At 34.4% G+C, this 27,418-nt stretch overlaps 1 protein-coding gene across 1 annotated transcript in view; it reads left to right on the forward strand.

Moving 5' to 3' along the window:
• The window catches only part of Oseg6 (intraflagellar transport protein Oseg6), a 53,412-nt gene that overhangs the window by 13,219 nt on the left and 12,775 nt on the right, over window positions 1–27,418 (forward strand). The window contains exons 8-19 of the mRNA XM_071596389.1: window positions 1,513–1,855; window positions 2,065–2,331; window positions 5,959–6,081; window positions 7,656–7,805; window positions 8,599–8,746; window positions 10,252–10,465; window positions 10,619–10,716; window positions 14,967–15,097; window positions 16,752–16,903; window positions 19,140–19,386; window positions 20,261–20,407; window positions 26,434–26,600. Of these exons, the coding sequence (XP_071452490.1) occupies window positions 1,513–1,855; window positions 2,065–2,331; window positions 5,959–6,081; window positions 7,656–7,805; window positions 8,599–8,746; window positions 10,252–10,465; window positions 10,619–10,716; window positions 14,967–15,097; window positions 16,752–16,903; window positions 19,140–19,386; window positions 20,261–20,407; window positions 26,434–26,600 (2,187 nt within the window). The remainder of the gene's footprint in view (window positions 1–1,512; window positions 1,856–2,064; window positions 2,332–5,958; window positions 6,082–7,655; window positions 7,806–8,598; window positions 8,747–10,251; window positions 10,466–10,618; window positions 10,717–14,966; window positions 15,098–16,751; window positions 16,904–19,139; window positions 19,387–20,260; window positions 20,408–26,433; window positions 26,601–27,418) is intronic.

Here is a 27,418-nt window from a genome sequence, read left to right on the forward strand (position 1 = left end):
GGCTTCCCACCCAGAGGGCCCAGGTTCAAATCCTGGCGGCATTGAATAATTTCAGAGGTATCTCGATCCCTACTTAAGGTGCTTTGTGGAGGGCACTTTGAGTGAGTACGCCGTCCGTCGGATGGGATGTTAAGTTGTAGACCCCTTGGCACCTTTCATTAAGAGTAGCCTAATGGCGATGCGGGGTTTCTCTTCACCCTTAATCTTTTCTTATCCATCCCCTATGGTGGAAATGACCTCAGCTGTCAGTCGCCTCCCCTAAATGCTACTACTACTGCTATGATAGCGGTTCGTAGAGATGCAACATAAGGGTGCCTCATCTTATTGGTTACTCTTTTGACTACACTGCAAACATAATAGTTGAGGGGGGTTCAAGTCCGAGTTATTTGGGGGCCAAAACTCCTTGGACCAGAACATGTCAATGTTATCTGAGAGCCAGTTTTGGACTAAATAACTCATATGAGCTGGTGCGCCATCCTTTTGAATGACATATTGTCTCCCCAAGGCCACAATTACTATCCACGTTTTCATGGCATTCTTCAAAATTTGCAAAATAATGCAAAATTCCTCTGAAATCAGCGCCTGAGCGTTTCCTTGCATGAGGTTTTCTCGCCAGGTTAATGAAACCTTCCCTAAACTTCTCCAAAGCATTAAACTGAGCCACAATATCGTGAACAGTTGATCTGGGGTACCCGAAGAATGAAATTATTTCACTGGGCAAATGCCCAGGGCGAACACTTTTAATAATAGCAGCTCTTCGATTGTACTCTGCACTTGTATGTAACATCTTGGCCATTTTGAGGTTATGACTGTTTACTAGATGCCTATAGCTTTCAAGAATGCCAATCGCGACCTCCAGTGGGACTACGATATGGTAGGAAGTTCAAATTGAAATTTTTCCAGAGATAAGCGCTGCACCCTGTATAGCTTGTTTTGTATGCTGCATAAATTTGGTCATTAAAGCAAAATGATAAGTGTAATTGAAGAGACTTTCGTGATGTAGGCTTGGAATATGAAAGAAAAGATAAAATGGATTAAAAGTAAAATATACAAAGAAGTAGAAGAAGTTGGGAGAAATCCTAAGGAGGCAGGCAAGGTGGATGCAGAGCACTTTGATTGGTGATAAAATGTTGAAGATTATGATGAGTGGGGGATGGTTAGGCAAGGAATTAGATGAAGGAAGGCATGTTGGATAGAAGGAAGGGAGGTAGTAAGAGTCTGGAATTGTAGAAGGTTTTGTTGTAAGGTCTGCATATTGTAAAACCTTAAATGGTAGAATGCCAAATTATTAAATTTTTTGCCATCGAAAATCCTACCCCATGTTTTTTATCTGCTCTAACTGCAAACTTTGAATTCATAGGATAACACATGTTTTGATGTTTTAATAAGTTGCGATGTTGTGGTATGGACATTTCTCCTGAAAGCTATCATTTAAGAAGTGCAAAACAGCCTGGAAAGTAGTGTATATATCTTACAGCTGAATTGAAAATGTATTGAATTTTTGACTTTCAGAGTTAAATGCCATGAAATGCGCAACCTTCAGGAGGCCCCCACTGTGATTTCAATTGGTGTTGGCAATGATGACATTTTGGAGGGAGAAGAAGTGGATGAACTAACAAATAAACGAAAAGTGGGTCGTGCAGGGCGCTCCCGGCGAGAGGAGATTAAAGTGGGACAAATGAGTTGGAGTAGTGATGGCCAACTGCTCGCTGTTGTTGCTGGGTCCCAAAATTCATCTTCACTTCTTGTGTATCTGTCCAGCCTGCCTTCTGTCCATGGCACTTGTAATTCTGATGGAGGAAGGCTGGCATTACTCACAAATATACGTGAAGTGACTATTTTTGGACCAACTAAGGTCAGAATAGAGCATTTTATGTTGTTGATCTTTCAATTAAACAATTATTTTATGTAATTTTATGTAATAATAGTTCTTTTCAGTGTTGCCATATGTTTATATTTTACATAGTGTTCAAAGTTCATTGGCTTGTAAAATGGAGCTATTTTGAAAATAATATTTATTACTTTTCCAGCCTTAATTTATTTGATAATTCTCTTTTGTATTAGGATATAATCTCTGAAAGTCATACAATTGATGTTGAACCAAGTTTTTTGGCTGTTAGTTCTCTTCATCTGGCAGCTGGGATGAACAACCGTGCCTGGTTCTATTTATTAGCTGAAGAAATAAAAGATTTTTCTGTTGAAAATAATCAGCAGCTGATAACATCAACTTCAATCGGAACCCAAGAATATATGGGCAATGTTCAAAGTCTTAAACTAGGAGGAAAATATGCAAGTGCTCTTCTTCATTCTGGGAAAATACAGCTGCATGTGGTAAGTTGTATTGTGAAGCGAAGCCTTGTTAATTCAATTTAGCTCAATTTGAAATATGATGTAGTTTCAAGCTAAAAGTGGACACTGATGAAAAGCTTTGGGCTGTGTATGCTTTTTAGTTAGGATAAATTAAATATCGTCAATAGTTCAATCAATAAACTGATATTATATTGGTAAGTCTTCTCCTTCCTTTCACTGAAGAAGGTGACTGAATTTTAATCCAGAGTTATTTGAGTTTTCTTACACCTACCCAGGCAAACCTATAGGTCAAATGGGGATATGTTTTCCTGTAGGTTGGGTCTTAAAGGCCTGGGTTTGATTCGATGTGATGACTCTTGGTGCCTTCAGCTTCACCCGAGCTGTGTGATTTTCAGGTCTCAGATCTTCTATGGAAACGATTGGTGGCACATGGAGAGAAACTTGTCCCCTTCCATATTTGTGAATTTCACACAATATTGGGCTTGTATCATTTTCCGCCTCCATTTTCAATTCTTTTGCTGGATATACTATGTGTATGAAAATACCCAATTCCAATATTTTCCCAGGCTGTCAATATATTACAATTAGGAATCCTTTGTATAAACAAAAACTCATTCATTTGACATAATTTTGATTTTTACTTAGTTTCATAGCATTATCATTAGATGAAACTTCTTGCACACATTTTCTAGTATGTGCATGCTGGGGCTGGGGTAGGTGACTCTTTGAATTGTAGAGGTAATATTCAAAAGAGGGTAGGTACCATCATTTTAAAGGTTAAATATTTTTATCGTATGTTCTTTTTCATCCATAATGCTGAATCATAGATGAAAATAGAAGTAGCTCAATATGTGGCTCTCAAAATCTTCACTTTTATCTTGTGACAGTAACTTACTCCCCTGATCTCATGTTTGGTGCTCACAAAAAATATCAGTTTATATTTATATATTTAGTGGAAGAGATGTGGAAAAAATTATTTTTTCCTCAAAAGTGAACGGAAGGATAATCTTGACACTTAACTTTAGTGATGCCCAGCATCAATGCCTTATAATTGTTATGCAGTGATTTTTAGCTTCTTTGCATTACTGTTTTAGCTGTGCTTCCTTTCCCTTGTTATTTTCTTTGCTCCTCCCTTTCTGTTGAATATTCTAGGTTTACTCTTCTTGTTTTTGATCCTCTCTAACTTTCCTTCTCATTCCCTTTAATCCTAATGTGATCCCTATTGCTCCACCAAACACACACAGCATTAATTTCCCTCTGACTTCCTTTATTTATGGTATTTCACTCTTCAGTGATTCTCTCCGCTGCTTGGGAAGAACAGTGTGTCTGAAGTTCATGAGCATATTTTGATTCTAGTGCAGTTATTCGTGTGTGCATGTGAAAACTTAAGTGATCAACCTGTAGGTTGGTTGATAAGTGTGGGCAGAGTGAACCTCACACTGAGACCTTAGTAGATGTAATTCGTAAGCTGAAATAGGGGCCCACTTCTTTTTTCCTTTAAGTTATATTAAGATTAAGTGAGCAAGTTTTTTATGCTGCCATTTGTGTGAGTGAATTTGTCTCAGTTGAGTAGTGGTTTAGGTATCATACGAGGCTAATTAGAAAAGTTCTCAGAAATTAATAGAAATAAACGACTTATGTCAGTGAAACTTTTTATTTTTTCAATTTAGTCTCCCTTTACACTAATGCATTTGTTCCAGTGATATTCCCATGTGTTGATTCTATCTCAAAAATTAGATTCCTTCAGGCCTGCAAAGTACTTGTCTATTTTGGCTGTTAGTTCTTTGTTTGATGAGATTCCACCAGAGAAAATTTTGAGCTTGGGGAAGAGAAGAAAATCTGATGAAGCCAAATCAGGTGGATAAAGCGGGTGTGGCAACAATTCATATCTTAGTTTATGCATCTTTGCCATGTCAACATCACTTGTATGTGGGCAAGCATTGTCTTGATGAAAGATGACTTACCTCCTTGTCAAACCAGGCCTTTTTTCGTGTATCTTTTGCGGTAGTCGGTCCAGGGGCTAGTGTAGTATTGGCCAGTAATTGTTTGACCAGTGGGAAGATAATCTATCAGCTGAATCCCTTTTGCTTCCCAGAAAACTGAAGCCTTCACATTTCCTGCTGACTGTATTGCTTTCTTTGGCGGTAGAGAATCAACATGTTTCCACTGATTTGACTGCTGTTTTGTCTCTGGTGTATAGTAGTGGACCCAAGTTTCATCTGTGGTCACAAACCGATGCTGAAAATCTTGCTGGTTACTCTTAAAACAGGCCAAACATAATTCGGAAATTCCTATTCTGATGCATTTGTGATCCTGCGTCAAGAGTCTCGGTACCTATCAAGCAGATAATGTTTTCATATCCGATTGCACTGTTAAAATGTGATGTTCCCTTCCAGATGACATCCCTATATCTTGCACTTTGTCTGTGATCCTCCATTACCATTTTATGCAGTTTTGCAATAATTTCTGGGGTGGTGGCACATTTTGGCCGACCACAATGTGGATCATCATCTAAGCTGTCCGAACCAAACTTAAACTCGTTCGTCCGCTCAGCAACAGTTGAGAATGAGGGAGCAGAGTCCCCAAGATCGTTCTGAAAGTCGGTATGAATTTCTTTTCTTTCGTACTTTCTTTATGAAGTATTTAATCACTGCTTGAATCTGTTTTTTCAACCCTCAAAAATCACTGCATGAGAACAACAGAGGCATCTACAACTCAGATCTCTTCCTAGAGCACTGACGCTTTATGTGTTTACTCATAAAGGATTACCTATTACTACGTGGGAAACTTGTTGCTCCAGTGCTGACATCTGGTGGTGATTCTGAGAACCTTTCTACTACCCTCCTTGTGTAACAATTACAGTGTTGAGATGTGTCAATAATTGTGGAACTCAGGAGCGGTCACAAAATTCACATGAGAGTGATAAAAAGTCTGTATGTGAATTAGTTTTTTGATAGTGTTTAGATAACAACTGATAGATATTGTTCGGGTTTTTGGCTTTCTTGTCAATCTCCACTGTATAAACATTAGCATCCCAGTGTACAAAATTGAGAGAGAAAAATGTAGCTGGAAAAGTTTTTATTAGCTGAAATAATTTTTATTTTTACACTTACTGCTTATATTGGTGATAGGTCCAATAGCAATAAATCTCTGGGTAAAATGTTATGAGAATTGAGTCTCATACAAGCATTATTCCATCATGGCATTCTCTATGGTGTATTATTGTTAAACATGTAGAATAAATTTGTATATTTATTTCTCTTTTTACTGAGGAGAGTGTCACCATTTTAGAGTTGTATGGAAAAGATTTAAAAGATGAACCATGGAATTGATAATCTTTTTAGCTATCTTGTAAATGCATGTATAAAAGTTCCATTTTGTATTTTAAAATGTTAGTTTTAAATAATTTCAGTTAAATTATTTTTAGGATTTCTTCAGGTGGTATTCATTATAGTATTATATTGAGGTCGTGTGGTAATGGCATAAGATTTATGGAATCATGGAGAATGAGTAATGATATGACTGTAAAGCTTACTTATTACTTAGGAAAGTTCATTGATTCAACTGGGAAAGCAATCTTCAATTAAAAATAGCTGCAAGTACCAAACATGGTTTTGATATTTGACTAAATGAAAAATTAAATTTCAGGTCCCCCAAACTGTGGTGAAAGATGAATCAAGGGAGATGAGGATATTTCCTAGCCATAGCACATCTTCAACTATTATTACCTGTCATTGTATTACACCACAATCCTTGATTTACGGAACGGATGTAAGTAAATATCTTATTTAATTATGTGCTCTTTGAAACAATGCATTCTGATGCTTCTCTTTGTAACATCATAGATTTCAGCATAATTATATAAGTGCAATTATTTTCAAATAGGCGCTTTTCCTTTTCCTTTTGTATTAATGATATTAACTAAGTAGTTTGATATTTTTTAGATTGTAGTATTAGTGACCTCAGTATTGAATCAGGAGTACTTAGTAGAAAAGAGAATAAGAGTATAACCAGGATGTTTTTGTATGCTTTGTGGATTTTGAGAAGTCACCAACAGAGCAAATGGGGAACAATTGATAAACATTTTGCAAAAGATTGGAGTAGACTGGAGAGATAGATGACTTATCCATAACCTGTTCACGTCTCAGATTGCAGCAAATGGACAGTTAAAAAGGGATATACCAAGTAAGGAAGTTAAAAAGGGCTTTTCATAATCACATGTTATTTTCAATATATATGCAGAAGAGATGGTGAGCCACGGTAAGGGCTGGAAGCTTGAGTGACAATAGGTATGGAACTTCAAATAAGATTGGCAGATGATCAGGCATTAATTAAGGAGTCAGCCAAAGGGTTAAAATCATCACTTAGCTCATTGCAAAATCAGTGTGATAGGCACAGGTTGAAAATCAATCATAGGAAAATGGAGGTAATGAGATTCTCAAGAAAAAGGAAGGCTAAGACATGCATTAAAGTGGGTTGTCATTAACTAGAAGAGGTAAAACAGAACACTCAATTAGAGAAGTGTTTTGGATAAGGGTGGACAGAATGTTAATGACATCAGAATTAATCTAGGTGAAGACGTGTTCACAATTAGGCGAAAGTTGATGGCAAGCACCCTTAGTAAAGATGCAAAGAAATGTCTTGTGAAAACTTTAATATGAGGAGTAGTTTTTTATGGTTCGGAAACTAAATTGTTGAGACTGTAGGATAAAAGCATGGATTGCCATTGAGGTGTGGACGTGTTTATAAATGGGAAAAGTAAAATATAGATAAATGGATAACAATCAAATTCTATGCATAGCAGAAGAGTAATGACTTTTGATAGGAATTCAAAAAAGACTGGACAAATGAATAGATTCACTTTAGGAGTCGGTATGGCTAAAATTCACGAATTCCCCTTCGAATTGGTTGACCACGCATCTCAATTGCCAGATCTGGCCCCCAGTGACTTTTTGCTCTTTCCAAACCTTAAAGTTTCACTTGGAGGACAGATTTTCCTTGGACGAGGAGTTAATTGCATGCATAAATGGTATGTTTTGCAGAGAAAAACAAACAACTACTATTTGGAAGAGTTAAAAAAGTTAAGGGATTCACTGGAAAAAGTTATCAACTTGAAAGGATATTATATTGAAAATTTAATAAATTTGAAGAAAAATTTGTAGTATTTTAGTTTTGTCAGAAACTTTTCAGATTACCCACGTAGATAGTGACAGTTTACTTGTAGGTTCACTAGCAGATAGTTAGCTGAAATGGAAACTTAGGCAACAACAGGTTATAAATAAAAACTATTTATCGTTTAATGGTTTTTTGATTTCTGAGTATTCCAGAAGTTTTTCTGTTTTCAGAATGGTACCATTTTCTATTTTTCTTTGGATGACTGGTCTGAAGCTGATGATTACCAACATGGAGTAGGCCTTAAAGAAATATATACAGATCCTGTTGGAGTTTATCTAGCATTTATTGATGACAAGAATGAAGGCTACATATACAATCCTGTAAGTTTTTAAGGTTCTTGCATATGGTTTTGACCTATTTATGATAAAAATTTCTCTGGTGGCATGATGTTCATTGAGTCAACTGATTTCATATGTAGTCACCTGGGGCTGGAGTCTTGTTCAGCTGCATTAACATTGCATTACACTGTTACTTGTGCTACAAAGATTGTTGGGAGAATAACTATTAATTTCTATAAATTTTACCTGTGTGCAATTCATTTTTCTATCAGCAACTCTTTTTTACTGTTGGATTGCGGAAGTCCCATTAGAGAAATTATTAGTAATTATAATTAAAGAATTAAGTGTGATAAGTAAAATGGAATCCTGAAAATTGAAACTGATATCCACTGTTCATATCATTTGACATTTCTAATCAATGGAGACTTTTTTAGTACAAATAAAAGACTTGAAATTGTAATATTACTGAAAAATCAACATGGGTACTGCAAGTACCGCAGACAATTGTTTGTGTATCTTTTAAAGGCATACTCAGGGAAGTGTAAATGATGATACTAATATCTCTATTTGTATTATTCTCTGAAAGAAAGACACTCAGGAGATTCTGTTGTATTCTTTGCTTCCCTAAAACTATTTGTGTTGATAGAATGATTACCATTGTATAAGACACTGGATGCGACTGCTAGCTTTGTACTTTTTTGTTTGGTCCTAATAATTTTCATAAGCTTAACTAAGAAGGAAAAATCATTGCATTACCAATTATGTATTTTCATTTTGCTGAATTAATTATTTCTGTGGCATGAATATGATATAGTTGTTATATTTTTTTGCATAGGTTGTAAGTGAGACTACGAAGATATGTGATTTCCCATTGACTGCATCAGGAATTATGTGGGAAAATTGGTTTCCAGATAAAAATATTTTTGCTGTTTTTGAAGGTGAAAAAGTCATCACTTACATATATCTGTACAACACTGTGGAAGGTAAATTTAAATTGGCCAATCTTTATATCATGTGTGAATGTATATTATGTATTGGTTAATGTTAGCTTTCTTTTCTAGAATTAAGCTTAAAAATTAGGAATTTTTTACCAATGTATCACCTAAGTTACAAAAAATGTCTGTAATATTAAATTTGGTTATTGAAATGTATTCTGTAACATACATGTATTCATTGCAAATTATAGTGAAGGAGGAATATTTCATTACAAGAAAAGTGAGTATGTTTTGTGTGAATTTTAAAGGATATTTTCTTCAAAATGAGGCTACTGGGGGGATGTAAGGTGTAATGATCTTGGGCATAAAATACTCCCTCCTTGTATTGGTGATTAATAGGAAGGGTTTGCATAGGAATGTGGACAATACCATGTGATCTACATGTATTATCATTCCAAAGAAACTGCGGGAGATACCTGAAATGTATTATCATCTTTATCTTGATAGTTTAAGCAGTGATTTTCTCAGTTTGTCTAAATTGAGGCCAAATCACTTTTTTAGATTCAAAAGACCAATAGCTGTTATCATTCATTCCAAAGTGGTGAGTACAGTGGTGGTGAGGTTTTTATGTGGGAAGTGACTTCACAAGTAAGGTGTGTTAATGCCCACCTGGAAAGGGCAGGAATGTGTTTTCTTGGAGGCTTTTTTGGGAAAAGCGACTTCAATTGGGTGAGTCAGTTAGCAAATATGCTGCAGAGTATATGAGCTGTCAATGTTTGAGACTTTTTTCCATGTGTGTGAAAGGACGTATTCCATTGCAATTTTATTTCTTTAATGTACTGTTGGGACCTTGGCTGTTCTCTTTTGGAGAATATTACTTCTACCATTGATGATTGATTCATCAAGTATACACTGTCACTGCTTTCATGGCTAATTGGTTATATTGCGAGATTCAATGCTGGATATATTTTTGGCTTCATTTCTAGTCGAGTGAAATTTAAATAATTTGAAAACACTCTTATTCACCCATTAATTGGAGAATCTTGGCAGAAAAATACTGGAAATGGGTTCAATTCATTATAGTAAAGGCCAAAGGGAAACTTGAAAATAGAATTTGCAACATTGACTTACATTCATTATTTCAAAATGACTTCTCATGAAAAGTCAAAGTTATAGCACCTCCTGTAACACATTTTAAAGTGTTTTTGAACTTTTTAAGGCTTTTGTTGAAATTACTTAGACTGTGTAACTAGAGTGGCAGGGTAGTGTTTAGCCGTCTAATGAAGTATTTGTACAGGGTGACTGTGACTAATGTGACTTTGTACAGGTTACCTTGCACCATTCCCAGTTACCCATTGCAATTTTCCACTGCTGCATATTTTTCAGTTTTGAATTAATTCTTTAAAAATGCATCTGTCAACTTTTAGTAGAATTGCTTCAGATTTATTCAGAATTATTTATTGGACACATTCATTTGATTGAGGTAATGACTATTTTGAGAGAACTGCCCTATTTTGATTCAAACTTCTGAAAGCATATTCTTTTTTTTTTAGGCACTATTGTTGAAAAAATTGGGGAAACTCAAATCCAAAATGGCCACTTGCCTCTGCTCCTCTTCAATGGAGAACTGACATCACGAACCCAAAATGGCAATGTAGCAAGGATGCTTTTAAGTACTCATGATGTTAAAGAAACAGACAATTTAGGTCATCTGGAAACTCAAGCCATACTGCAGGAAAATCTGAAGAAGTATCTTTCTCTCAAAAAGTAAATGTCTTCCATGTAATTATATTTGTATATTCAAGTAATTGAATATGTATTCTAGATTTTTTCATGGATCAAAATTACTTTTGGGTTTTTAAATGGATGCAATTTATTGTGTAATTAATGCGTGTGCAAACTTTTCAATAATTTATGAAGGCTTGAAGAGGCATCAGATGTATGCTTAGCCCTTGATTCTCAAGAAAGTTGGAATGAACTTGCTGAAGCTGCATTAAAATGTTTAAATGTTGATATGGGTATGTATTAAATGGTTTTGCAATAGTTTGTGATATTCCCTAATCCCTAATATAGATTCTGGTACGTCCACTGACTTAAATTTAGGTATCTCAAACCTGCATCTAAAAAAGCCCACCATTTTGCTTAGGTCCGGTCCCCTTCTATGTAAATGTCATTTCAAGTTTGTGTAATATAGACTTTAATTGTAGAGTTTTGAATGAGACATGGATCTTGGCTTTAAAAGCATCAGAGGACATCATTGATTTCAGATATGAAGTTAATTGTATAAATGGTCTCCTTGCCTTTAGAGCAAGAAAAAAAGTTAATATACACACACATACATGTGTATATGTGTATGTATATATATATATATATATATATATATATATATATATATATATATATATATATATATATATATGTGTATATATATGTGTGTGTATATATATATATACACACTATACATATATATATATATATATATATATACATACATACACATATACATGCATATGTGGAAGTCTAATAGGTGTGAATTATAATGTATATGAAGTTAACACTTGTGGACAAAGATAAACACGGAAACATGCAAAAAAGGAAAGAATCAGTAATCACTGGGCCTCATGCAAGAATTCTTCCCTGATTGGGAGCATCCATCCATCAAATTTTGCCCCTGAACACAAACCCTAAGATAAATGCTATAGTGTATTCATTTTAGCATCCCTCCCACCCTCCGACCTTCCACTCAAACTAAAAACAATAGAGCAGTCGTTTATCTGGCTCCTGGATGCCTGGAATTTACCAGGTATTAAAATTAGACATTAATTACCCCGATCTTCGCATATTTTCCTCCCTCCTCTACTCCCAACACCCATTTTCAAAGTTTTCTTGCCTAAAAAAAGATATTAAATGTGTACTTGGTTCTTCGTATAGAGCACCATGTAGGCCCTCATTCCAAAAATTAAATGTTCTTGTCATCACATCTATGTTTATATTTGCCATGCGTCTTCATTATAAATATATCCATCTCTTTGACGCAAATATTGATATTCACTCATATTCAACCTGAAATCATCACAACATCAACACAAGTTACCAAAAATCAGAATTTTCTTATAATAGCCCAATGGCAATGGATGTAAAAATTTAACATGTTGCCACACTCATTGAAAACGAGTTATAAATCATGTTATTTCAAATTGAAACTCAACTCAAGCTGATGCTCTTAACCGGGTGAGCTATCAAAGAAATGGTAATTAAACTGAAATCTGCAGAATTGTTTATCTCAGACCGCAGGGCAGTTGGTTGCAAATCGTTTGCAACCAACTGCCCTGATTTTTAGATCAGGAGATGGCATTAGGGAGCTATTTCACCTATGAAAGGAAATAAGGATGAGGACACAAGAGGAAAAGATAGTAGGGAAAGCAATCATACAATATCATGTGTCCTGTGTTCATCCTATGTGTGTTTCTAGCCTTTTTCCTTACATTTCTATCCATGTGAATGAATATATGTTTAAAATAACCATAAACACAGTAATCAACCCAAAGGCTGCTTTGTTAGGTGTTGATAGAGCTCACCCAGTAAACCCAATGGCCAGTGATCTGCTGGATTCTGCCTTCCTCACCTCTCCTGTGGTCATCCTTTCATACACTTTTCCTTATATCTATTTCCATGGGAATGAATATTTGTTCGCCATATGGCTAGATTTCGTGTTTGAATGTGTATTTGGGCATTATAGCTCGTGTCTATCTTCTGGCTATGTGTGCCATGAAACGCACCGTTCCTATCCTTAATGATGTTGTATGATTGCTTACATACTGTCCTTCCTCTTATGTGTCTTGTATTTCTCCTTTGGTGGGTGAAACAGCCCCCCGATGCCATCTCTTGGCTGGAGAATTGGGGCACTTGGTTACATAAAAGACCCACAGATCTCAGTGCAAATTATGTTTCCTCGATAGTTCAAGTTGTTATAGCATCTGCCCAGCAAGTGGAAAGATCCAGTGTTCAAGTCCCGGTCTACAAAATATTTTTGTGCTTGTGATCTGCTCGATTCTGCCTTCCTTGCATCTCCTGTGTTCGTCCTTAATATGTGTTCCTATCCCTTTTCCTTATATCTATTTCCTTGAAAATGAAAATGTGTATAAATATATATATACACACACATATTCATGTAACATATATATGTTTATTTATATATATATATAAATAAACATATATATGTTTATTTATATATATATAAATAAACATATATATGTTTATATATATATATATATATATATATATATATATATATATATATATATATATATATATATATATAAACATATATATGTTTATTTATATATATATAAATAAACATATATATGTTTATTTATATATTTATAAATAAACATATATATGTTTATTTATATATATATAAATAAACATATATATGTTTATATATATATATATATATATATATATATATATATATATATATATATATATATATATATATATATATATATAAACATATATATGTTATTATTACATTAATATGTGCGTGCGTGTGTGTGTGTGTGTGTGTGTGTATATATATATATATATATATATATATATATATATATACTACCTTGATCAAAAAGTTCCCGGAATAACCACCGTGTGGCGCTCCCATCGTTCCGATTTGAGTTCTGTTTTTTTTTGTTAAATTGGTACATCTGTTGTTGATATTCCCTTTAAATTTTAGTGTCATAACTTGACATTTGCAAAAGTTACGTAGCCAAGAGTACATCTATCTCTGTGTGTGTTGGCGATTTTTTACAATTTCAGAAATGGATTTAAATTTGCAACAACGAACTTGTATTAAATTTTGCGTAAAAAACGGATTTAGTGGCGCACGGACGTTGGAAATTTTGGAAAAGTGTTTCGGCCACGATTCTCTAAAAAAAACGGTCGTTTACCAGTGGCACGAGCGGTTCAGAAGTGGTCGTGAGTCAATCGAAGATGATGAACGCAGTGGCAGACCATCGACATCGAAAGTCGGTGAAAAAATTGATAAAGTAAAAGAAATGTTGGTCAATAACCGCAAATTAACCATCAGAGAAATAGCGGAGGACTTGAACATTGCCTATGGATCCGCCCAAGACATTGTGGTTAATGATTTGGGTTTCCGTCGTGTAGCAGCAAAGTTAAAGTGCCAAAAGACCTCAATTTCATGCAAAAAAGAGACCGTGTTGACGTCGCAAAAGACATGATTTGCGAGGCTGAATCCGATCCCACATTCATCAAAAGGATCATTACTGGAGACGAGACGTGGGTTTATGAGTACGACACGCAATCCAGACATCAGGCAAGTGAATGGCGTTCACCAAATGAGCCGAGACCAAAAAAACCACGTCGTTTTCAGTCAAAAAAGAAGGCAATGCTGACGGTTTCATGGATTACAACGGTGTAGTGCATCATGAATTTTTGCCAGAAGGCCAGACAGTAAACAAAGAGTATTATTTGGGCGTTATGAGACGTTTGCGTGAAGCAATTCGCCGAAAGAGACCAGAAATGTGGGCAGAAAACTCGTGGATTTTGCACCATGATAACGCACCGTCGCACAGTGCTATCATTATTCGTAATTTTTTGACGAAAAATGCAACAAATACCATCCAACAGCCACCGAATTCACGTGATTTGGCTCCCTGTGACTTCTTTCTGTTCAATCGAGTTAAAAAACCATTACGGGGAACGCGTTTTAGCAGCCGAGAGGAAGTAATAGAAAAATCGCAGGAAGCACTGATGGACATACCGAAAACCGACCGTAACTTTTGCAAATGTCAAGTTATGACACTAAGATTTAAAGGGAATATCAACAACAGATGTACCAATTTAACAAAAAAAACAGAACTCAAATCGGAACGATGGGAGCGGCACACGGTGGTTATTCCGGGAACTTTTTGATCAAGGTAGTATATATATATATATATATATATATATATATATATATATATATATATATATATATGTGTGTGTGTGCGTGTGTATATTTATTTATTTATTGCATGCTAACTCTCATTACATGCTTGTGATTTAGTTAAAAGTAGAAAGTTGGTATTGCCCTGTGCATTAATTAATTCTATGTTTTCATGCATATCATAAGTGAAATGTTTTATTAAATATTTTCTCTGTAATTTAAATAAGTGTTATACCCTAGAATGCCTGCACTACATTCTTCATGCTAGCATTAATGTTTGAGTTTGTGCTTTGATGTCTTGTCTTAATGCATAACTAATTTCAGCTATAACAGTGTATCGCCAAATGGGAAATGTTGGCATGGTCTGGGCTCTTGAGAGCTTTCAGGGTACTGAGGATAAGTGTCTGCTTGCTGGTCATGTTTCTGTATGTTTGAGGAACTTCTCCAAAGCTCAGGTATAATTAGTGAACATGTTTATTACCTTAGCTGATTTATCATTAGATATTAGGATTGTAGCTAATGTCAAATTTCATTTATATCCAATTTTATTGAGAAAGCATGTGTAGTGTGAAATTTCATAAATTATTTCTTTTGAAAAAATCCATTTACACATCTTATTAATGCATTGTAATAATTTAATCCCTGTGTGCTTATGTGTAGGTGAATGGATTTTTGGACATGTTGGCTCAAAAAGTATTTATCAATTAACCAAAACATTGTTTAAGCCCTAATAAAATCCAAACTGGAGAGTTAGTCATACATTTCATCAGATGGAATTACACTGACTTAAGGGCCACTTCTGTAGGAAATGGAGGACTTTTTAGATATCAAAATCATTTTTATTTTTTAGAGTAATTATTTCATAAAAAGGAAATTGAAACTTTCAAGTTTTAAGAGAAATTAGTCATGGGAAACATATAAGTTTTATTTTTCCAGATTATAAGTATAATATTACCAAGAACCTTATTAGATATTAATATATTATATCTCTGCAACTTCAACAGTTTTTTCATTTCTTTTTGGGCATATAGGAGAAAATTGAATGTCATAGTGAGGAGTAGTCGGAAGCAAGTGATGCTCAAGTAATGGAGAATATACATAAAACAAAGAAGGGAATGAACACTTAGGAAAGTGAATTCTAATCGAAAGGATTGTTAAAAATTGGGTTAAAAGTGCAGCAAAACATTGTCAATATTATCACGTAGCCATATGGGAGTGGACAATGGAAGCAATAATTGTAAGCTCTGTGAAAATATAATCTTCACGGGCATTATAGACGAAGAATGATTCTCACTGCCAGATACTGAGATAGAGGTTACTTGGTTTGGACAGTTGCTGGGGAGGTTCATGTTCCATAGAAGGAAAGTTGAAAGGCCTTCGAGTTGGCCGGCTGGAATTAGAGCACTCAATTCTATGTCTGCTCAGTAGTGCTGTAGTATTTATTACATTGCTATTGGTTTCAGCTCATCAGTAGCTCAGGTAGTAATTTTAACTCACTCATGTTCGTATACTTGGGGGCAGAGGGGTGCAGGTGGGTGAATGGCAATGGGAGTTGATCACTGTTGGTAGTTAATATAAATTCTTTATTGTTCATATGGTCAGAAATGTTGTTTGAGAGCTATTTACTTTTGCAGGAGGAATATTAAAAAATATTACATTATATAATTTAGAGAAGAAATCAGTGATAATACGTCACATATCAATGAAAATGGTACAATGCTATGGACTGTATATCCAAGTAATATTCATTGTTCAGGATATTCATCAATTTTTACTTAAGATATTCTTCTACAGTTCAAAATCTTCTTCAGTTAGTAGAGTGGGGAGAAGGCGGTTTGGGATTTGGGGAACTGGTTAAGGGGGTTGGGAAGGAGGTTACGCGCTGGGAGTGTAACACTTATTGTTGATCCATGACTGTGGGGTGAAGGCATTTGCAAAAAAACAACTTTTCTTGCTAAATTGATGGTCACAGGCATTTGAATAAAATTGCCATCGATTAAGTGTCAATAAGTCATCATATATCCCAAAAATTTGTAAACTCAACTTTTAATTGCATAACTTTAGTCTAATATACCATTTGTAAATCATAATTAATTTATTCATCATTAGGAATGGTTTCTACAATCCAGTGATCCTTTAGCAGCCCTTGAAATGAGAAGAGATTTACTTCAGTGGGAGCAGGCCTTGCAGTTGGCCAGGAAATTGGCACCTGAACAGGTGCCGTATATTTCAAGAGAATATGCTCAGCAGCTTGAAATAATGTGAGAATATAGGTTTTTATTAATCTTTTATTTTTAGGCACTTAAACTAATGTATCAATTCACTAAATGAAATGTTTATCAATGTGGAAGTATAATAATAATGCATTTATTTGTCTGGAGATTTGGTGCATATTCATACATACACAAATATAGGAAACTTCAGATATAAATTTCACAATTTCAGAAGAAATACAATATAAATAAACTTCAACATTGTCTACCTTTTTCACAATTATTTTGTTGGGTATAGTCATCGTTTAAATTTTCAAATGAGTTGAGGCAAGATTAAAGGTCACATGAGCAATTCTATTCTGCTTAATACAGATTTTGTTTCTGCTGGATTAATTAATTGAATGCAGCTGTGAAAAAATTGTCTCAAAAACCACATAAACTTTTAACATTGTACCAGGTACATTTTATCTTTTTCTCAAATTCCCTTGTGCTACTGAATTGTTATTCCAATCAAAGGACAATAATCCTTGTTTGTTTGAAACACATGAATTGCAGTTAACAATAGATAGGAGCAAAATCGTAGTAAAAAAGTGTGTGCATGCATAAGCTCCAAAAAATACCCTTTGTATCTTCCTATGGATCAATTATGCATTGTTATTTAATATTGAATGACATCTGTGTTTTGTAGAAAGTTGTGTCATTTGATGAAAATTCTAAATTGTCTTCATTAGTGGTAAGCATTTAACTTTGCCTTTGGACTTTGCCATTTAAACTTAGAAGTGTCTGTGTAGCTGTCAAAGCTTTAAAATGTAAATGTGTAATATATCCTATTCATGATTTGAAATGAGGTTTATTTTTTGTGGTGGAATTTTTTCATAGTAAATACTTTGCAGGTTTCTTTTCATTTTTGTTCCCTACAATACATTTTTTAAAGCCATAGAGCAGCAATTCAATCGGTACTCGAAGTGTTCTTAACAAATGCAAATCAAACTATGTTCTCGTTTAGTTTACATCTTTGCTACATGGCATTATTACTTCTAAATATTCTGTGCTGATCAAAATTTGAATAGTTATGATAAAAAAAGATTAATTGTGAAGAAATCAAGGACTTCTTTTCTGATTGGTACACTTCAAGCAAGTTACTTTAATTTTTCTCTGTATTGTCATTAGTGTGAAAATAAAAATGCAATATGTTGTGAATCAGTTTCTGACACCATATGCTACTAAGTTCAGTTTGTAGATAAGCCTTCTTTCGCGTAACTATTTCATAATTGCATATCATCCGTAATACCTAGAGAACCCTAAAAACTGACAAAACTTTTTCACTCTTCATTTTCCAAACCCTGATTCCCATGTAAAACCAATCCAATTGTAAGGTGTGCAGCACTTAATTTTGTTTTGGTTTTGTTCCTTTCCCAATTTTTAGTTACTAACCTTCAATTTTGACTCATTGTAACTTTTCTTGTTTACTTGTTGTAAAAGAGGTAAATAATTCATAAATTGTATTAAATATTGATATTATATTTATATACCAAATGTGCCATTAATCATTTTTGATAGATGTGGTGTTACGATGTTCTTATTTTTGAAAAGGAAGATTAGAATTTGATTTGAGTTCAATGAACTAATGCATTGTTTTCTTAGTGCTGTAAGGGAAAATATATAATGAAAACATTGTCTGATGACTCCTTGTCCTAATTCTCGGAGTAGTGTAAGAATTTTAGGAATTCTAATGGCTATATTGATTTTACACTATTGTGCTTCATTCAATTTTACCTAAATCATTGCAATGCCTGTCAGAGGCTCACTATTGGAATATTTAAGTCTGTTAGCCTTTAATTTTGCCACCCAACTATTCCATCCATCTCCCTAAAAAATTATCAACTTCTTGAACTTAGTGGCATTTTTGTCAACAGCTGAATTTGAACTCATGTTATTTGAAAATACCTGTAAGGAAAATTTCATGTTTCCTTAGTGCATGGTGTACATCTCCCCATTGCCCCACCCTGTTCTCCACTCCTCTCCCTATTTGCCCTCTTTTCCCATGAAAAAGGATTTTCCAGTAGAAAAATGCTGTTCTATTCAATGCATGTTTGCAATTGTGACTGACAATACCTCTCTTCTGTTTAAAAATAAATCTATTTCTTGGTGAGACATTCACAATCTTTATTTTATTGAATTAAGATTTTATGTTGTGTGTGAGCTATTAATGCTAGGATTTCGTGATTGAATTTGGCCTCCTAATATCTTTTTAATTATTGTAAATATTTATTTACTGTCACAGGGGCTGCTATTCGGAAGCATTATTATGTTATGAGCAGTCAAATTTAGACATCAATGCTGGCAGCATGAATTCTGAATCAAATATTAAAACTGAGGAAGATAAGAACCATTTTCTTCTTTGCATTGGTGGAATTGCTCGTTGTTCAATACGTTGTGGGGATATAAGGAAAGGTGTTTCCTTGGCTTCTGAACCAAATGCTTCTACTCAACTCCGGTGTGATTGTGCTGAGATATTAGAGGGATTAAAAGTATGTCAATACATCTTCCTTTTTTTATTTATGGTGGTGTTATTGAATATTATATTTGTTAAATATGTAACAATGGTATCTTAACATATTTTGATGATACTCAACATTAGGACCTTGATAAGTTACCACAGCATTTTGAAAGAAATTTATTATTTATGTTAACTGTGTATATTTTCATATTGAATGCCTAAGGGCTTGACCAAGGAGGGGTGGGATGGTACATATTAAATTCACAAAAGAAGATAAAACTGGATTACTATTGTTATTGCCTTTTTTACAATTTCTTCATGTGGTGGGATTTTTTTTGTTCACTAAATCATTAAACTACAAATGCATGTATTGAAAAAATGGATCTTAATCCAAATATTTTTCGAAATACAGGTTTTCTGTCTGTACTTGCCTTGTGAAAATATTGTATAATACAAAAAAAGAAATTTACGGATATGTTGCTGATTGCCCTTCCTGTAACTTTACCTCCAATTTTCTAATGAAATAATAGTTAAAAACAAAGATTTAGAGATCAAAAATTTAGATTATATATATATCAAATTTGTAGAAGCGCTCACGAGAGCAATATAACATCAAGACGCACAATAGAACACAAAATGAAATAGATAACACGTAAAAGGACACTCATACTCTAGATTGTTTGAGCTATCAGCCATCTCTGAGGCCTTCGTCAGGTCAGACTCGAGAGTCAGAGATAGGTCACACATAACACATGTGAGTGTCCTCTACGTGTTATGTGTTATCTGTTTTATTTTGTGTTCTATTATGCTATGTACATATATATGAGAGACTGCTTGCATGTTTTGTTTTTGTTCTTTTGTGTAGTTAGTGTATGCACTAATATTTTAATTTATTTTATGAGTAGCAATACCCAGATGCAGCTGTTCTTTATGAAACTGGAGAATATTATGACAAAGCTGCTTCACTGTACATAAAACTGAAAAATTGGAAAAAGGTTGGAGATATGTTGCCTAGTATATCCAGTTCAAAAATTCATATCCAGTATGCAAAGGTATTTATTCTAATCTTATAATTTTATGTGTATGTAACTGGCAGTTATAAGGTTACTAAAGAAAAACATTCATTTCATTGGCAATACTTTTGTCTTAGAGAAAGACTACTTGTAAATTCATGATTGTGCATCTTATTTCTGAAGTACAACTATTTTTTCAAGAGATGAAGACTTTCAAGCTGAATGTTAACATTTCTGAATTTGAATTGACTAAACATCCTCTTGCTGGCTTTGGGTTTACTAAAGAAACTTTTACTTAGAGAAAGGAGTTATTGATTGGGGCCACAAGTAAATTTTTAATGAAAAGATTATTAAAAACTTCAATACAGAACTGAGTATTGTGAATTTCAGGGAGTAGGTCACTGAGCCTTGAGAATATGCGTGGAATGAAGGCTTGTGGACTGTGTGGAAGAGGATGGAAAAGGTGAAAAGGATGGACAGAAAAACAAATGAGGAAGTATTAGGCATGGTACAGTAGAAGATAGGTTTGTTGGGAAAAATACAAAGTTGCCAGGAAAAAAAGGATGTTGGGCACAGTGAGACGCAATGGAATGTTGAAGATGGTAATGGAGGGGTATGCAAGTTGGGTTAGGAGAAGAATAGGCATATCAAAGGCAGAATGAAAGGAAGCTGGATGGACAGGCGTAGTGTTTTCAAATGACCCATTGAAATGCAAGATTTTTTAGTACATACTTATTTATTGAGTTTTAAACGAGACTTGAATCTATGCTTAGTTACATAGTAGTGGATCCATCAAAAATCTACCTTGATCAGAGGGTTATTCTAAATAATGATAATCATTTAAGTTCTAAGTGAATTTTGATTTCATCTTAAGTACGAGGTCTGTTAAAAAAAGTATCGCGACTTTTGTGGTTTTTCAAAAATTATTTATATATTCATGAATATCTATTTTGTTCCCTTCAAAGTAATCCCCATTAGATATTATACACTTGTGCCAACATTTTTTCCAATCCTCGAAGGATTTCAAAAAATCATTTTTTGTCATCTTGTTCAGCTCCTCCTACAATGCAGTCTTTAATCTCGTCAATCGTTGTGTTGTGTCATCCTTTCATGGGCCTCTTCAGTTTTGGGAACAAGAAAAAGTCACTGGGGTCATCATTAGTGTGTTGTTTTTGGCCAAAACTTCGCACACAAGTAACGATGTGTGAGCAGGGGCGTTGTCCTGGTGCAAAAGCCAATTTTTATTCTTCCACAAATCCGGGTGTTTGTGGTGGATTGCTTTGTGCACATTGCGCATAAGTTGAAGGTAATATTCCTTATATACCATTCTACCCTGGGGCAAGAACTCTTTATGCAGCACGCCCCTGCAATCGAAGAAAACTGTAAGCAAAACTTTCACATTCAACCGAACTTGACACGCTTTTTTTGGTCTTGGCTCGTGCTGCAGCTTCCATTGGGATGATTGAGCTTTAGTTTCCATGTCATAACCATAAACCCATGATTTGTCACCAGTTATGACCCTCTGGAGCAAATTTGGGTCGTTGCAGACAGAGTCCAACGCCTCATTAGCAATGTTAATGCGTTGCTGTTTTTGGTCGAAATTGAGCAATTTTGGTACAAATTTTGCGGCGACCGGTGTCATGCCCAATTCATTGGTAAAAATCAAATGGCACGAGCCAATCGATATATTTAGGTCCTCAGCAATTTCTTTAAGAGTGATTCGACGATTGGCCAATACTATTTTCTTCACTTCATCAATGCTTTCATCTGTTGCTGACGGCACGCTTTTCGTCGTTCACATCTTCTCGGCCCTCTGAGAATATTTTGTACCACCGATAAGCCTTACTTCGGTCTAAGGTAGCTTCTCCATATGCCACAGTCAACATTTGGAATGCGTCGGCGCACTTAATTTTGTTTTTCACACAAAATTTGATACAGATTCTTTGATCTATTTTTCGGAACAGACAAAAATCAAAGACAAGCCAAAAAACGTCCAAGCAAAACAGCTGTCAACAATTAACTGAACATTCAAAATGACCAAAATTTTTGGCATAAGTGAGAGACATAAGTACTAACATAATTCCAGAGGGTGATGAGGTTTGTGCGAAGAATGCCCGGGGTTGATCTATCAGCTGGGTATTTTTTGGTTTGCTCCTTAACTTTCTGTGCATCGCAAAGCTTTTGTAAACAGTTTTTGAGTATCTGTTATGCTTTCTTATCATTATTGACAAATTTTCATGGTGAAAATGAAATATATGTTCACATTTTGGTTATATGAACATAAGGAATTTCTGCATTGTAGCATATCTTGTTTTCCTGAATAGCAGATGCCATATTGACGTTGACTTATATATAAGTTAACATTTTATCATGCGTCTCGGTATTACTTATAAGCTTCTCTTTGTATTACCCAATGGTTATCTTTGTAGGAAGTACTATTTACCTCGTCCCTCTTGTCCTAAACACTTTTCCAATGACACATGATAATTCATATAAATGGAAATGAAGTATTTTATCTTCACTTTGGTATGGAATTCTCTTCAGTAGCCGTTTTGGTGTCTTAGGTAAGACTAGCAATGACACTGATTACTCAATTATTCATTCTGTTGGACTGACTTTGTCAAAAAAACAAAGAACATCTTCCTAGAGTTCCCTGTTTGAAGATTTGGATAGAGGAGAAGTAGTAGCTGATTCCCGGGAAGATGTTTGGCGGGAAGTATTGGAGAACAAAGATAACCCTCCCAAATCCCATTATGTGTTTCAAGAGTTACCAGAGCACCCCCTTTTACTGCAGCTCCGATCAGTTACTTTTAATAATTAAAAAAAATACTCTTTTGAAAACATTAGTAAAACAACCATGCATATGCAAAACTATCTCTTAAATCTTGTTCACGGATATGGACAAATTTAACTTTGTCTGAACTTAAAGGCTTCATTGCATGCATGATAAATATGGGTACAAATAGACAGCCAACAATTGCTTCGCACTGGTTTTCTCACAAATCTCAACATCTCCCATGGTTCTATGAAATGTTTCCAAGAAACTTTTTCCAAATGATCTTAATAATTTTCTACCTAGCTGGTACCAAATATCTTGCTGGACCTGAATTATTTGCCAAAATTCAACCTCTCAGTGATCATGACAATATCTTTTTCAGGTATCATCACATTCCACATATGCAATTGATTGTGAATGAGAGCTTGGTCGTAATAAACAACCATACACAACTCTTACAGTATCCACAAAATAAGCACCCCAATTGGTGGGGTAAAAAATTTTGGATGTTGTGCGATTTTGTCGTTAACTATTGTTGGCATTTTCTATACGTAGAGGAGCAAAGTATGTAGTTGATTTAAAACTGAAATCCAAAAGAATGTTCTAGGATATAGTGTAGTGATGAAATTATTGAAAATAGGGAATTACCCCAGAAAAGGTCATATTTTCTTTGATAATTTTTTTAATTTCTGTACCACTGGCTAAACACTGTCATGAGCTTGATTTTTATGGTGCAGGTACCATTCGTAGGAGTAGTAAATTCTTACCCAAACAACTGTCAAAAATTAGCTGTAAAAGTGAAGATGTTATTCCATCAAGGTCCTATTCTCACTGCTGCCGTGCACAAGAAGAAGTCACGTTTTCCCGTAATCTTATTATCCACCATTTCTAAAGTAGAAAACAGTAAACACTCTCAAACATAGACGTAAGAATAATGTGTTCAAGAAACCATCAGTAAATAATCATATGACAATTACATGGGTAGAATCGATGCATCTGACATAATGCTGTATGCATCTCGTGTCTTCATGTTGCATTTTATCCCAAACATGAGTGCAATTGTTATTATTATTATTATTACTTTTTATTTGTCCGGAGATCACTGTACAAAAATACCTGGTGGGTGGTGTATGTACATGATATAAGGTACGTCAAAAAGGAGCAAAGACCCAGGCTCAGTTAAGATAAAAAAAAGAAATGGTGCTCACAGTTAACTAATATTTTGCACAAACCCATGAACATTGGCTGTAGCAAGCTGATGAAATATCAATTCAGAAAAATCGTTGATAACCAACATGAATCAGACCATGACCATTGCTAGAAACTAAAAGTATGAACTTACTGGTTGTTCTGGCTGACTGACTATTGTTGAGATATTCGTCAACCAAGTAGAACATATTACACTGTGTAGATGTAGATTACGCTGTAGATAGAGCAGATTACGCTGTATCTTTTTCATTTATGCCTGAATGCAGCAGTCATCGTAGTATCCTCTATGCTTTTGGGTAGTTTGTTTTATAATCTGATGCCCATTTCATTAGGTCCTAATTTAAATGCTTTAGTTCTTATATTCCCATAATGGATGTTTTGCCTTCCTCTAGTGTAATGATGATGATAGGCAGAGATAAGAGGATAGTTGCCAGGTTATATTTGAACAAATTTCCCCATAATATAAATTGCGAAGTACAGTTTTTCTTGTAGTTTCATACAGGTGTCTTAATAAACAGAAAGTTGAACCGAGCTTATGTTAAAGGGCTTTTACAGGCATATCCCAAGAAATATATGCACTCACATTCTGCTACATGCTCCATTGATTGGTCATAAATGTTTACCAGCAGATCATCTGACACGTTCTTATTGCGTGTAAAGTATACTATTTTACTTTTGTTTACATTTAAGTCTAGAAGGTTGTCTGTACACCACTTGTTTATTGCAGGTGTGACAGACTTTGATTTTTCCACAAGGCTGGGATTTGTTTGTGTTGATATTATTACATTAGTGTCGTCATCATACAGCACTGGTATTATTCCTTCATAATTCTGTAAGCAGATAGGTCATTGGTATATATCAGAAAAAGGAGTGGCCCAAGGGTTGAGCCTTGTGGAATGCCTTTGTTAACTTGTTATGCTTTAGATGAATATTTTCACCCATCTACTGACAGCTTTACTTTCTTAGTGCAATTGTGAATATAGGACTTCATCCAATTTAGAGAAATTCCTTTAATTCCTATTCTATTGAGTTTAGTTTGTAGTCTATTGTGGTTTACATTATCAAAAGCCTTTGACAAGTCAAAAAACATTCCAACAGTTTTGCGTTTAGCATCTAATGAATTAAGTATGCTGTCAATTGCCTCACATAGGGCAGTTTATGGTAAAACTTTCAGATCTAATTCCATGCTGAGCATTTGAAAGTAGGAAGTTTTTTCAAGATGCTATTTGCATATATATGGCTTTTTAAAAATATTTTAGCAAATGTATTTTGGATGGTTATTGGTCTGTAGTTGTTTAAATCATCAACACAGCCATGGTTTTTATATAAGGGCATTACTTTTGATTCTTTTAATTGGGATGAGAAAATCGGTTGTATCAAAGATTCATTAATTAAAAATAAAAGGGTTGCTTTTATGGCTTCAAAACAATGATGAACAACTTAACCAGGAATTTCATCATTTTATGTTAAATTACTCTTGTGAGACTTGAGTACATATTTCAGTATATTCAATGTAACTATTTAAAAATAATGTCAAAATCATTAAACTGTGTATATGAGGGAAGTAACAGTAGTAAAAATTTATGACAGCAAAATTATTAATGTAAAAAAATTATAAAAACAAATTTTCTAATCTGAAAGTAAAAGTTAATTTAAAAAAAATAAATTTTTAAATTATATTTTTTTCTAAATGTGTAGATGAGATAACAGCATCATTGACTTTTTCATTGTACCTCTAACTATTTAAAGTGTATACAAAAAATTATTTCCTATAACACATTCATGTTAGGCTTAATGTAAATTTCTAAGTGCAAACCTACTAATTCATCAAAATAGTCCTGGCATTTTTCATGAATACCAGAGAACAGAGGCTGGAACTAAAACGGTTAAATAAAAAAACAGACATTTAGGAAGCAAAGATTTAGAATGTGCATTTCTTATTTTCATGCATGTATACTCTACTAGTTCAAATCTATTAAACTATTTATTACATTCATTTAATATAACAGTGTAATCATGGTTAAAAATGATGCCTTTTATTATTGTCAAGTTAAAGGTGGTTTCCTTGTTTTCATTTTAGGCAAAAGAAGCAGAGAAACAGTATAAAGATGCTGCTTTAGCATATGAGAATGCTAAGGATTATGAAAGTGTTATTAGAGTCAGCCTTGATTACCTCAGTGATCCTGATACTGCAATTCGGATAGTAAAGATGACAAACAGTACAGAAGGGGCAAAAATGGTGGCAAGGTGTGTTTTGCGATCCAGTTAATTACTGCTGTCAGATGCCTGCCAAACAGGTATCTGACTGCAGTACTTCCAAGTTGGTTGATAAGATATGTCAGAGGCCTTTTGAATTAAGGTAATAGTAGCACTCTGAAAAAGTTGCATTTGTTGCTATGAAGGGGAAAGGCTACTCAGTCAGATTCACTTTTTCTGGCCTAGATGGTTGAACTAGAAAAACATTGATACTGTCCTACAAGAAGGCAAGACACAGGAGTTTGACATATGCCTGAATAATGAATGAATTAGTTTTGTATGGCATGAACAACACATGATTACTTATTTGTATGTTCTCTTATAGGTATTTGTAATTTTTTAAACTGTGTTATAATATTTTGAAGTGATTTTCATTTGGATACCTTTGAATGGGCACACTGTTTGCTCCCAAAAAAATGGACCACTGCAAATTTTAAATGATCAGGCTTAAAACTATATCAACATAAGATGTCAGCAAATAAGTCAAACATATTGTAATTAAGAATGTATATGCATAATTAGGAGAATACATTTCATGCATTTAATCACCTAACTCTTTGGTACTGGGTTGTACAAATGCAACGATATCATCTGTACCATCAGTACCAGTTATATCAATTTGCTTGTTTATAACAACATTTCTTATAGAATGTCATCTAATGTCTATATGTTTACATCTTTTTTAAAATATTTGGATTTTACACAATGTTTGTGCTGAAATATTATCATTTGAGATCAAAATGCAGCTGCCAACTTCATAAATTTCTTTGTGTGCATGCATTTTGTAAGAACAGAGCAGAATTTACAGG

The sequence above is a fragment of the Hetaerina americana genome, unplaced genomic scaffold (genome assembly GCF_022747635.1).
Source record: "Hetaerina americana unplaced genomic scaffold, ioHetAmer1.1.p SCAF_8, whole genome shotgun sequence".
NCBI classification, from domain to species: Eukaryota; Metazoa; Arthropoda; class Insecta; order Odonata; family Calopterygidae; genus Hetaerina; species Hetaerina americana.